This window comes from Cladophialophora immunda (genome assembly GCF_000835495.1).
Source record: "Cladophialophora immunda strain CBS 83496 unplaced genomic scaffold supercont1.1, whole genome shotgun sequence".
Lineage (NCBI taxonomy): Eukaryota > Fungi > Ascomycota > Eurotiomycetes > Chaetothyriales > Herpotrichiellaceae > Cladophialophora > Cladophialophora immunda.
The window spans coordinates 7,198,616-7,210,745 of NW_015622541.1; the positions used below are offsets into that span (position 1 = coordinate 7,198,616).

The 12,130-nt window shown below is 54.1% G+C and overlaps 6 protein-coding genes across 6 annotated transcripts; 3 read left to right on the forward strand and 3 right to left on the reverse strand.

The window, feature by feature from the left end:
- Window positions 1-381: 381 nt before the first annotated feature.
- PV07_02102 (uncharacterized protein) lies at window positions 382-2,018 on the reverse strand. Its single transcript, XM_016388692.1, has 3 exons — window positions 1,335-2,018; window positions 1,035-1,267; window positions 382-976 (listed from the first exon to the last, which is right to left on the reverse strand). Exons 1-3 carry the CDS (start codon window positions 1,422-1,424, stop codon window positions 943-945), a joined length of 357 nt encoding a protein of 118 aa, XP_016255620.1. The 5' UTR covers window positions 1,425-2,018; the 3' UTR covers window positions 382-942.
- A 445-nt stretch (window positions 2,019-2,463) lies between these two features.
- Window positions 2,464-3,872, forward strand: PV07_02103 (uncharacterized protein; the record flags this gene model as incomplete). Its single annotated transcript, XM_016388693.1, has 2 exons — window positions 2,464-3,687; window positions 3,768-3,872. 2 exons carry the CDS (start codon window positions 2,464-2,466, stop codon window positions 3,870-3,872), a joined length of 1,329 nt encoding a protein of 442 aa, XP_016255621.1.
- A 1,780-nt stretch (window positions 3,873-5,652) lies between these two features.
- PV07_02104 (uncharacterized protein) lies at window positions 5,653-7,917 on the forward strand (the record flags this gene model as incomplete). The annotated part of the gene is made up of 4 exons (XM_016388694.1): window positions 5,653-5,745; window positions 5,800-5,869; window positions 5,923-6,049; window positions 6,099-7,917. The coding sequence occupies 4 exons, from the start codon at window positions 5,653-5,655 to the stop codon at window positions 7,915-7,917; spliced, it is 2,109 nt and encodes a 702-aa protein (XP_016255622.1).
- A 539-nt stretch (window positions 7,918-8,456) lies between these two features.
- Window positions 8,457-10,025, reverse strand: PV07_02105 (uncharacterized protein; the record flags this gene model as incomplete). The annotated part of the gene is made up of 1 exon (XM_016388695.1): window positions 8,457-10,025. The coding sequence occupies one exon, from the start codon at window positions 10,023-10,025 to the stop codon at window positions 8,457-8,459; it is 1,569 nt and encodes a 522-aa protein (XP_016255623.1).
- A 66-nt stretch (window positions 10,026-10,091) lies between these two features.
- On the reverse strand, window positions 10,092-10,553 carry PV07_02106 (uncharacterized protein; the record flags this gene model as incomplete). The annotated part of the gene is made up of 1 exon (XM_016388696.1): window positions 10,092-10,553. The coding sequence occupies one exon, from the start codon at window positions 10,551-10,553 to the stop codon at window positions 10,092-10,094; it is 462 nt and encodes a 153-aa protein (XP_016255624.1).
- Window positions 10,344-11,992, forward strand: PV07_02107 (uncharacterized protein; the record flags this gene model as incomplete). The annotated part of the gene is made up of 1 exon (XM_016388697.1): window positions 10,344-11,992. The coding sequence occupies exon 1, from the start codon at window positions 10,742-10,744 to the stop codon at window positions 11,990-11,992; it is 1,251 nt and encodes a 416-aa protein (XP_016255625.1). The 5' UTR covers window positions 10,344-10,741.
- Between the last annotated feature and the right edge of the window lie 138 nt (window positions 11,993-12,130).

Genomic DNA, 12,130 nt, shown 5'->3' on the forward strand with positions numbered 1-12,130 from the left:
TCTCGAAACAGATTCAATATTTCCAAACCCATCTTTTCCTCTCTGCAAAGCTGAAGGTACTGCAATTTGAGTGCCGGAACAAGGGGACAGAAACACTGCCAGAAGTGTCGAGTCCGAGGCGCAGTTGGCGCTTGCTAAGTGCAACGATCCGACAGTGCGATCCGCTAACCTGGCGTCGATGAGGGAATAGTTCACATTCCTTGAATACACCAGGCGAGACTGGGCGTGGCCTACCATACTGACATGCTGTTTCAACACGGTCCATTGCATTCATATTGGCGTGTTGAAGATACGCCAGGTTACAGAACACTATCCCCGAGTGCCGTTCACACTGTCCACGTGATGTTGGCGCGATTAGGCACCATCTCAGGCTGGGGAGTGACGCAAGCACCAGATTGACGCGACGGATGGCAAGGGAAGTGCTGATTCAAACTGAGAGGTTGCCCTGGGAGCGAAGCCTCTGGTCATCTCTACTTGGGGCTTGTTTACAACGTGCTCGATGGTTGGGCGCAGGACGATGTCGGTAAAAGTCAGCTCTTGCAGCCGTCGGAGGCTGAATCACATCCTGGACCCTTCTCATGCTACGATGCGAATTGCAGAATCGAGGAATATTTACCTCGGGGTGGAACGAGGAGGAAAGGATACTTGAATTTGTTCAATGACCAAGCATGAATACAAATCAATAAAGGGCCTTCAAAACCTCCCCGCTGGTCGCACGTAATTCTCGTCTCTCATTTCTGCTCGCCGTCCACTGCTGAGTCACATTTGCGTGTCTCACGTATTTCCTCATGGTGTAGTCTCTCTTCTGCAGGCATGAATGAAGTGTCCAAACGCCAGGATGTAGCTCAGATGTTGTCCATCCTCAAAATCAATACACATCGTGACTCCGGTAGCGGCATGTCGTACGTGACTTTCGCGTCGTCGGTCTCGAGGGCTGGCCTTTTACAAGTCGCCAAAGGTGTTTTCGCCAGAGTATCTGGATATTTGTCAGCAACTGCACTGTGCTACGCGCTGTGCGAGACGGGGGTACGTACGTGATGTAGAGGAAACCGTCCTCATCCTTGTGCTCGTCATAGATGCTGCTCATGAGGGCATGAGTGGGTGGAAGGACCTCGTCGACGAAGATGAAGATGGCTTTCTCCGGGCTGAGCTTGATGCGCTTGCGAATGACATAGACGAATTGGCCGACGGTCAGATCTGCGGGGACGAGATACTTCTTCTTGTCGATGGTAGCGATATCGGATTTCTCGACCTTTTCGCAGATGACCTGTAGACGACATTGTCAGTCAAAGGGTGCTGTGTAAAGGGCAATAGAAGGACGAGAGTGAACATACCGGGATGCGGTCGGCGTACTTCTGACGAATGCGTTCGGCTTCCGCCTTACGCTTTTCGAAAGGGTGCTCGTCCTTAAACTTGGAACGCATGGTGAAGATGAAGTGATGTTCGGCCTGTGCAGGGGAGTACAGATGGAGTCTGAGGGTATCGCAGTCTCAAGGGGAATGGTTGGGTGTTGGTGGTATAAAGGGTAGATGAAGGCAAGATGGCTGGTCGGTGAGTGAGCGATGCGGATGAAGTCGTTGAAGGTGCCAGGCGTGGCAGGCAGCACTCGAAGGGGGCGGTGATAGGCGGGCTAGTAGGGGGGGAGGCTAAGGCCCCGTGCGGTGCAGCCGCGAGGTAGTGGGACAGGGAGTCGAGGAGTCACCCGCAGCAACAATAAGAGAGTGCCAGGCCACACAGAGCGAATGACTGCCCCGCGATATCAGTGCAAGCTGCGAACTGACTTTATCGTCCCCGATCACGGGATGCTGCTCAGCCTGATTGTGACTGCCCACCAGCCTTCGGGTTTGGCCACGAGGCTAGATCTTAAATAAGATGGGCGAGTGAGTCACGTCATATCGTCATTCTAGGAACGGCACAAGGAGAGAAAGGTCACAGACTGCATCGGGTCCTTTGCTTCGAATTCATTGTGGACGCTTTGTTTGCAATGTGGCTGATGAAATAGGCGCGGTGTTCATGACTGGTCACACCTGCGCTTCAGAAGTCCCTGCGCTTTGGTCCAAATATCTTCGCTTTCTAGTTCAGAGACCTTCCCTACCAGAGGATGAATTCTCGGATGGGCGAAGATTAATTACAGAGAACCTGATCAACGTCGCCACAGTGCCTCTGTCATTCGACTATGGCTGGATTGGGTGGTAAGAAAGAGCCTCGTCATGTGACGGTGGAGAACCTGAAGCGCGTTTCTCCCGCTTCACGTCGCGGAAAAAGGTCGAGTAGCGGTAATGCTACACCTGCGATGACCTGACGACGGGGACAAATATTTGATTCTTCGTGTGGACCCGTGGCGACAGGCACTCAATGGACTTATTAGACCTGCAATAAACCTGCATCATCTGAATCTGTCCTTCTCCTTCTCCCGCTCCTTCGTTCAGGCCGTGTCAGAGCAGCTTCACTGCACAATTGACCATGTGTGTTCCCAGGTCTGCATGGAGCTCTGTCCGAGCTTCTCACCGTTCGCTATTCAGAGCAGGATCTCAACTCCATGTCCGTCCTTCTCACTCACGCATTTGCTATTCTACTAGCTCTCCAGTGGCTGTAGGAAATCATCGCAGGCAGAGATTGCTGTACCTACCATTGGCTCTCGGCACCCTCCTCGTCGGCACGTTGGCCTACAACACGTCCTACAGGACGCCCATTGCGAACGACTCGCCGCCCGTTCAGCCTGTCAACCTGGCTGAAGTAGATGAGGTGACTAAGAGCAAGCAAAAAATCACACGGAATTCACCGATGCGACTGCGGATGGAGGCTCTGATCAAGGAACATCAAAATCGGATAGTGTTTGCACTGGAAAACCTGGACGGGAAGAAGTTCAGGCGAGATGAATGGACCAGACCAGCTGGTGGCAGTGGCATCTCGTGCGTTCTCCAGGATGGGAATGTCTTCGAGAAAGCGGGTGTCAATATCAGCGTCGTCTACGGAGAGCTATCACGTCCTGCCATTGAGAAGATGCGGTCAGATCACAAGTCCTTTGTTTCTTCGGATACCGACAAATTGAATTTCTTTGCAGCAGGCATCTCGCTAGTGCTGCACCCTCATAACCCCATGGCTCCGACCGTCCACATGAACTACCGATATTTTGAGACATCTGATCCTAGAGACCCAGTCAATGCAACGGGCACGTCCCAGCAAAACTGGTGGTTTGGCGGAGGCACAGACTTGACGCCCTGTTATTTGTTTGAAGAAGACGCCCAATATTTCCACAAGACCCTCAAAGCCGCCTGCGACAAGCATGACAAAGATTACTATCCCAGGTTCAAGAAGTGGTGCGACTCTTATTTCAGAATTCCACATCGAAATGAAGCGCGAGGCATTGGTGGCATCTTCTTCGATGATCTCGAAGCCGATTCACGCCCAAACTCGCGTAATCCGCAGGAGGAGATTTTCCAATTCGTCGTCAGCGGCCTCGAGTCATTCCTACCTTCGTACTTACCCATCGTCAAGAAGAGGAAGGATATGCCCTATTTACCCCAACAAAAAGAGTGGCAACAGATCCGACGAGGTAGATACGTCGAATTCAACCTCATCAATGACAGAGGGACCAGCTTTGGACTGCGGACCCCAGGTGCCCGAGTCGAAAGCATTCTGATGAGTTTGCCATTAACGGCCCGCTGGGAATATATGCATCCTGTTGTAAGTCTATTCTAAACCCGGCTTGGTTGCCTCCCCATTCGATTTTAGATCGGATTGTTTGAAGCTAATGCGCAGCATAGTGTGGCACTGGTATTCCCGAGAATCAAGAGGAGGCTGAAGACTCCCAATATGAGAAAGAGAAGGAGCTAATGGAAGTCCTCAAGCACCCCAGAGAATGGGTCTAGAAGGTCCGCTTCCCAAGACTCACTGGGAATGAAATCCATACTATCAACTCCGACCCAAGCTAGCCAAGAGGTCGGAGCTCATGATACCATGGAAATGGACTGGCCGAGAGAAGTCTACCAGACCGAGCCACCAAGCAATGACAGCCCTTGTCTACAACGACATCAACTACTATGATTACGGGGGTTTGACGCATTACGATCAAACCCACCGCATTAAAAGCAAATTCCGCCGCAACCCTCACTATTCTGATCCCAGTAAAACGGCTTCTAGAGAGGAATCTATACGTTCGATTGGCATTTCAAGTACAAGAGCCAGTTAGGGCTGCACCGGCACGCCAGCACCGGAATCTTGTGGTCCCTCGTCCTTCAGCGACTTGAAAAAGCGCGAGATGAATGATACTCGTTTCCGGAGCTCAGTGGCTGCACTCTTATATAAAAGCATTATTGGCGTCTGCTGGCATATGCACGTGTCAACAGCTTGTTTGTTTAGCCAGGGCCGCTGGGTTCAAATAGACCCGCCATTTCACATTCCGCAAGGACCTCTTCCCTTTGTCGCATTCGAACGATACCTGATAGAGCCTTGCTTATTGCTGCTCTGCCGGTGCCCGTGCGGAGCGAGTCTCTTGCAGCATCTCATTGGCATCCAGGCATTGGTGCTGACGGGCCCAAAGGCTTGCCGCTGCAGCACTTGCCCTTAGGACCCCATTCGCCAGAACTCTGTCGTACAGGTTTCAGCTCGCAACGGAAGCCGAAAAATCTTTTAGGGATGATTCCTGGGAGTTTCCCATTTTCAGCCTCCAAATGCCGGGGTCCAAAGGGCACAGGAATTCATGCACTCCGATTTTCCGAGATCAATCACGCTGACTGCGTCGGCCAGGTCCTTTGAGTCGAACTTTTCTCACCGACATATGTATTGATCAAGAGCTATGTGCATCGCTCGTGATGTCACAATGAAGAGTTCGTCAATGGCCAGCCGCTTGGACGCAGCTGACCGAGTCAACACGATATAGCAATGAGAACTATTTCTGGAAATGCTCCAAGGGGAAATCGCCTGTCTTCCCCGCTATATTAAGAGTTTCAGCCCGAATTCCGTTACGCTCCAAACACATGCTTTGGAGTCCAGGGCGCCCCAGTCGTAACCTTGTCCTACAAACGACCTTCCGATCTTCTGGGGTTGGAGCAGGAACTGGTATGACTGGACGACTTCTCGGCCTCTTGTTGCGGTCGACAGCTCGCAAAGGCCACTTGTTCAGGCATCCAACGATATCTGACCGCCTCATTCACATTGTTCCGTGCCCTCTGGCTCCTGCCACGATAGTGACCTGCGGCGTCGCTTATCTCAATAGAGCTTCTTGCCTGGACTATACACCAGCGGTCGAGTACAAGCCGAATCACAGCTTCGAACCCTCTTACATTAGGACCATTTTGCTCTACCGCCGTTCAGGACCCATGTTGAGCTTCCCCTTGCCCCTGGGTGATTCCGGGCTGCTCGCCTAAGCAGTTCTTCCTTAAAGCGTCCGTGCTTTTGGTGGGCTTGTATGCCTGTCCTAGTCCGATCATACTCTTAACACTCAGAAATGGCTAGCCCAACATGTTTAGTTGATCTTACTGCTCCGCTGGAGTTGCAGATGGAGGCCGAAGTCTGGACCCGCCACTTGCTGGTCAGCTCTGTCCATGGCCGTCGACATAAATACAATCCGTCAGTCTCGAGCGTTGTACAGATCTTCTCTTCTTGGTTACACACTTCTTCAACCTCTCTTCGACCTCGTTCCTGGCGACGATGAGGACATGTTTGGTCTCCGCCCTTCTGGGTGCTGTGTTTGCCGATATCGTTCTGGCTGATCAACCAGGACCTCTTGGACAATGGATGGGAGTAAGCAGAGCAGCCAGACCTGTTACAAGAATTATATTTCGCTGACACTTCTAGGGTGGAGATTGCCCATGGGGAAGTAGAACAGCTTCTGGATCGCATCCCCAGAATGATATGCCAGATACAGGTTCGCAGGTCTCCTCTGAGCTGACGTATGGACGAGGCTGAAATTGATGACAGGCGTTACGCGGTACTATGACTTTACTGTCGCCCGCGGAACATATGCTCCTGATGGAGTGCAACAGGCAATGATTGTTGTCAATGGCCAATATCCAGGTCCCCTGATCGAGGCAAATTGGGGTGATTGGTACGGAAATGCTCGAGGCTGTGCAGAAGAATCCTGCTGACTTGAATAGGATCGAAGTTAATGTTCATAATCAAATCTATGGTCCCGAAGAGCCCACGTCGATACACTGGCATGGCTTGAACCAGCCTGGGACTCCATATTACGACGGAGTCGTCACTGTCGCTCAATGCCCGATCGTCCCCGGTGGAAATTTGACTTACAGATTCCGCGCCGACGAGTTTGGTACTTCCTGGTGGCACGCCCATTACTCTGCTCAGTACTCTGCTGGAGTCGTTGGGCCGATTGTTGTCCACGGTCCCAACGACGCCGGCTACGATGTCGACCTCTATCCTATCCTTGTTTCGGACTGGTTCCACGATACCTATGAGGATATTGTGAACTTGGTCATGTCTCCCAGCAGCTCCGGCCAGCCATTCCGACCTTTCTCAGACTCCAACCTCGTTGCAGGCATCGGCCAATATCCTTGCGCAAATGTCACCAACGGTGCTCCATGCTCCGTAGTCCCATACGCATCATGGGAATTCGAGTCCGGCAAGACCTACCGTTTGCGCTTCGTCAACACAGGCGCCTCAGCATTCGAGACCATTTCGATCGACGGACACCAGTTGACCGTCATTGCCAATGACTTTGTGGCTGTTCAGCCCTACCAGACGGAATTTGTCACCATTGGTGTAGGCCAACGAGTCGATGTTCTTGTCACCGCCAATCAGGCCCCGGGTAACTACTGGCTCCGCGCCTTCAACAGCCCCTGCGGCGACACGAACGGACCTTACGGCCAGGGAATCATATACTATACAGGATCTGATCCCAGCACGCCTCCGACAAGCACCGGTGCTCAACCGCCGCTCAACTCGAACTGCCAGAACGACCCTCTGGCAACCACAGTTCCCCAGTACGTCATGCCCGTTGCCAACCCAGACACTACCATCACTATCACCATTGCAGGCGCCCCTGACGCCTCGGGAGTATTCCACTGGACCATGAACGGAGTGAGCTACGACGGAGATCTTTCGAGCAGCTTGCTCGCGGAAGCGATTTCGGGACAGACCGAGTTCGCACCCCAGTACAACGTGTACAACACGGGCACCAACGGCACTGTTCGAATCATCATCATCAACACGACGCCAGCGCCCCATCCCATGCACATCCACGGGCACGACTTCCAAGTCCTTGCCGAGGGTTTCGGCACGTGGGACGGCACCGTGACGAATCCATCGAACCCCCAACGGCGCGACGTGCACATGCTGTGGGCGCAAGCGACGCCAGACAACCCGTCGTACATTGTGGTGCAGTACACGCAGGACAACGCGGGAGTGTGGCCGCTGCACTGCCACATCGCATGGCACCTGTCGGCCGGCATGGTGATCATGCTGTTGGAGCACCCGGAGCAGCTAACGGCGCTGCAGGTGCCCGACAGTGTGGCGCAGACCTGCCCGGCGTACACGACGTGGTACGCGGCCAACCCGGGCGTGGTGGTGGACGACTCGCTGCGCAAGCGCAGCCTAGGCGAGAAGATGGTCGAGTACATGAAGGGCGGCGTCGAGCACATCCAGCACCTCGACAAGCACCGCAAGCGCGGCGTCCGGGGCTACAGGGGCTACGGCCACAACGCCACGGCCGAGGATTTCCCCAACCACGGCAAGTTCAAGGGCAATGCCACGCACAGCGGCCACGGTCACGGCACCGGCACTGCTAGTAGCGATTCCTCTTGGGCCAGTCATCACTCGACGCACAGCAGCAGCCACACCGGCAAGGCGACGCATACCCCGTCCTGGTCCACCCGGCCGCACACGGGCACCGTGGGCAAGAACCTGGCCCACGAGTCCAAGAGCACTGGCAGGCCCGGGAGGAAGAGGGACGAGGTGTAAAAGGAGGGAACGAGAAGGTGGGCAGGGCAGGGCAGGGCAAGGCAGGGCAGGAGGTTGCCGCAGGGTTGTGGTTGGCGAGGATTCATGCCCTGGCCATGCTTTGCCTTGCATTTTGCTCGAGGGGTGCTCTTTTTCTACTGCGCCATCGCGCCCTTGGTGCTCTTCCATCAGCTCTCAGAACGCAACACATTCTTTCCTTTTGCCTCTTCTCCCTTGGAAACCGAATTTGTAGTCTCCGGATCAAAGACACGTAGGATCTGCCACGATGTGAGAAGTGTATCGGGGGCGGGATATTTGATTTGAATTTTGGACAGGTATTGAATACGTTGTCGCGCAATATTATGATTGTGTTCAAGTAACATCCCATTCTGACAAAGACTGGTCCTTATCCTGCGATACGTACTCAATGCCTGTGCAATTTGGCTGGAGGTCTGGTTGCACTTTGATGACCGTAACTCCGTTTCCGATCCATGGCTTGTCCCCAACTTATCGCAATTTCAATCTTACTCGTTTCAGCGACTGCTCGCAGAATGCTGTTTTCATCTCTCGCTCGCATTGCTAGGTGCAGTAGAACCACCAGCAGCACCAGCTCCCCCTCCACCTCCACGACCATGACCTTCGCCGCCCCTTGCATCAAAATACCTTGATCTCAAAGCCTGTCCAATCCCACTGGTGACCCGCCCTCCAAAACCTCCAAACTGCGTCGTCATCGTGGTGTTCCCCATTCCACTCAACAATGCTTCTTCCAATGCTGATTGTGTCACACTCGTATCATCGAGGTCGGAGAAGGAGGAGCCCATAGAAGGCGAAGTGTCAGAACCCGGGCCGGTGCCATGGCGGCGAGGGGATGCGGCTGCTGATGCCGATTGTGAGTGATTGTGCAGGAGGCCACGGTGAGGAGGAGACAAAGGCGTGCCGAGCCTGGGAATGGCGGGCGGCTGGGTTGGTAGGTGACCTTGAGTAGGGTATTGAGCATCAGTTCGAGGCGTGGGTCGAGTCGAGGTTGTGTTTGCAGCGGTGGGATGGGTAGGAGAAGACAGAGATGAGGTCGAGGATGTCATGGTTGATGGATTCCGCTGAGTTTGCACTGGAGTAGGCGGCTCGATGGTTGGAGACGAGACTATGCGTTCAGATGTCGTACGACGTTGGATGCCAGGTCGCTGTGATTGCAATCCGCCTCGCAAGGTTGCGCTGGGATCCTGTGGAGAGGAAGATGATGGCCGAGCCTTGTTTTCAGATGCGGGATTGGCAAAGGGGAGGAAAGATGGCTCGTCTTCTTCATCGTCTTCCTCGTCGTGGGGAGGTGGGTTTTGTGCAAGACTCTTCTCGTCCAGATTGCCCGCCGTTCCTTTCTGGGATTGGTGCTCCTTTCTGTACGATAGAACGCGGCGGTGCATGGATGACGGGTTCGGTCGACGAGCCATAATACGGGATTGAGTCATCTCATCTTCAGAGTCAGACGATTGAGGCTGATTACTCCGCGTCTGGCCTGGTGATCTTGCCAATGGATGTTGGATACTGCCTCTTCTAGACTGCGGCGCCTCCGCATCCTTGGAAGACTGCCTCGATAACGGCCTCGACGTTCCGGAAGCCACTCTGGACTGTGGACCACCCGCAGCTGCAACAGCCCCCGTCGTATTCCGGAATGGTAGAGAAGTCCTGCTCTTAGCAGGAGTTCCTGGTGTACTGTCTCCTCCCGCAACAGGACTTCCAAGGTGCTGGGTGGACAAGCGAGAAGGGACACGTGACCCTCCGCTACCAGCTCTCTTCATCGCCTGGCCACCCACCATGCTGGCTGAAGCTGATCCTGGAGCCGGGGACGGCGTGGCGGATTGTCTATTTCCGACTCGGCGCATCTGGGCCCGGACTTGGGATAGTTGTCGCTCGTAGAGCCATGCAGCTTGTTGAAGGAGGAATGTCTGGGAGACTTCGAAGTTCTCCGATAGCGCCTTCCAGTCGATTTCATTGTTCTTGGACTGGCGAGACATGACATCCCATAGTGCTCGCTCTTTGGCAGCAGACCAAGCCACGGGGGGAGGATCGACGAAGTGACCCCGGTTGAAGGGGAGACGGATGAAGACTGTGAAGTGGTTCTCGATTTCGGCCATACTGGTGTTGTTGTTTGCGTCCGACTGGTGGCTTGCAGGGTTAGAAACCTAGGGATAAAAGATATGTTAGCTTCCTCCGAACGTCCAGAAGCAGTTGGCCATGATGGAGAATGATGATGTCTTGAGATGGACAATGACGGAGAGGAAACCAGGCAAGATGATGAGGCTCCTTGTTGGGACTGTGGCTGAACGTGGCGCTGTCGTGGCGTAGATAGACGCCACAACTGCCTGGTCTGGGCATCCAGGGGCCGGAGATATAATTGTCCGCATATCAACCTCAACCTCGATCCTGTCCTCCTCCTCTTCACCCTCTGTGCTGCAAGATGGATCTCCGTTCGTATCTTCACTTACACGTTGATGCTGTCTCCTCTCTCCCAGGTAAGAGGCTTCAGTTATGGTGTCCTCAGAGCTTGAGCCTCCTCCCCAGCCAGTCTCAGCATCGTGGTCATGAGCCTGGCCCCAAATCCAGCACCCAACACAGTATCCTATGCCATCCCAATCACTGGGGACGTCTTGCTGGTAGGCCATGGTTGAATTAGGGCCCTCTTTGCCGTTCGTTGTGAAGATTTGCGAGACTTTGAGTCAAATGTTTGTCTGCCTCTGTAGCATGGAAGCTGCTGTCATTATCCCACCAAGATGGAGACAAACAAGAACTGGAGAAGACACACCTCTCAGCCTCCTTCTGCGCTCCCTTTCCCAATGACACCCTGGGGAATATGCCTGCGAATTTCGGAGAGACTGGAAAAATCATGGAACGTCTGCGCCAGCCAAATAGATTCATTCTTGCCAATGTGAACCTCTCGACATGTCGACGACTAAGCGCTTATGTCGGCGACCCATTTCGCACACGTCTCGGCAGGATACACACAGAGAATGTTCAAAAGGTTCTGTCACATTGCAAGATCTTCATCTCGCAGTCAACTCCCTTCATATTGTGTCTTCATATGTGCGGGCCTTGTCCTGACTCTGCGAAATCAATCTGCTGGAGAGCCACGAAAGTCACCTTCATCTTATCTCTGAGATTGTCATCTACTGGCCACAGGTGCCTCGTTCACGAAATGTCTCAAATCATGCTGCAAGAAGACATGGTGGCTCGCCCTGCTTTCCTCTCTCGGATCTTCTCTTCTAAAGGTCGATTCTACCGCACCATGTCGCCAAGGGTCAGCGTCGATGGTGAAAACTCCAGCACGACTTTGAAAACATTCATCTCAGTTTTCAACTCGTCTCACATCTCCAGAATCACTCTTAAGGACAGACTCAGACAAATCATTATCCAAGGCGCGTCAAAGGCCTGGAATCCATCATCCTGCTCGATCAGCCCACAGAACCTATTCAAACAAGACTTCAAGCCCGCCGATCCAGCTCCCCATCTCTCCTCTCACACGTCTTCACTCGTCACCACTCCACTGCACTCAGTACAGGTGTCCTTGTCGGCGTTCCTCTCAGACACAGCAACCCCTTCCTCAACAGTCACCCGATCCAACATCTCACATATCTCCGACCCCTCTTCATCTCACGACGAGATGTGCTTCAAGTACAAGTGCGACGCGTGCGAGAAGGCGAGATACGACTTCTGCCAAAACTACCTCCAGAACCAGGAGGAGCGCAAGTGGTGCGACGTTGCGGTGGAGGAGCCCTGGGGTGGCATGCTTAAACGCTGCCATACCTGCACCACGATCACCGGCGCCATCAAGGAGTTGAAGGCGCTTGTCTTCCGCGAGCCATGGCTCGTGACCGAGGGAATGGCGGGCGCGCCAGAGAAGGCCGCCTGGGAGAAGGAGGGGGAGGAGGAGGAGGAAGCCGTCGGGGGTGTTGTCGTCGTCGACGACGACGATGACGCCACCCCCGATGGCTATACGAAGGAGGAACGGGACCGGGTGCGGCGTGAGGCCGAGGAGGCCGTCATGCGTCGCTGGGGGTTGATGCGGGCGGAGCAGGCCGCGGAGGGGGAAGCCAAGGCTGAATAGAGAAGACGCCCGCCAGCGAGCATGACGGTCGACTCGGCCGGGGAGACAGGACGTACTGTATTTTTACGGGGCCATGGTCGGGCCGGTGGTGGAGAGAGCGTGCGCTCTGTCGCCATAGGCGACTGAATAAGAGAGATT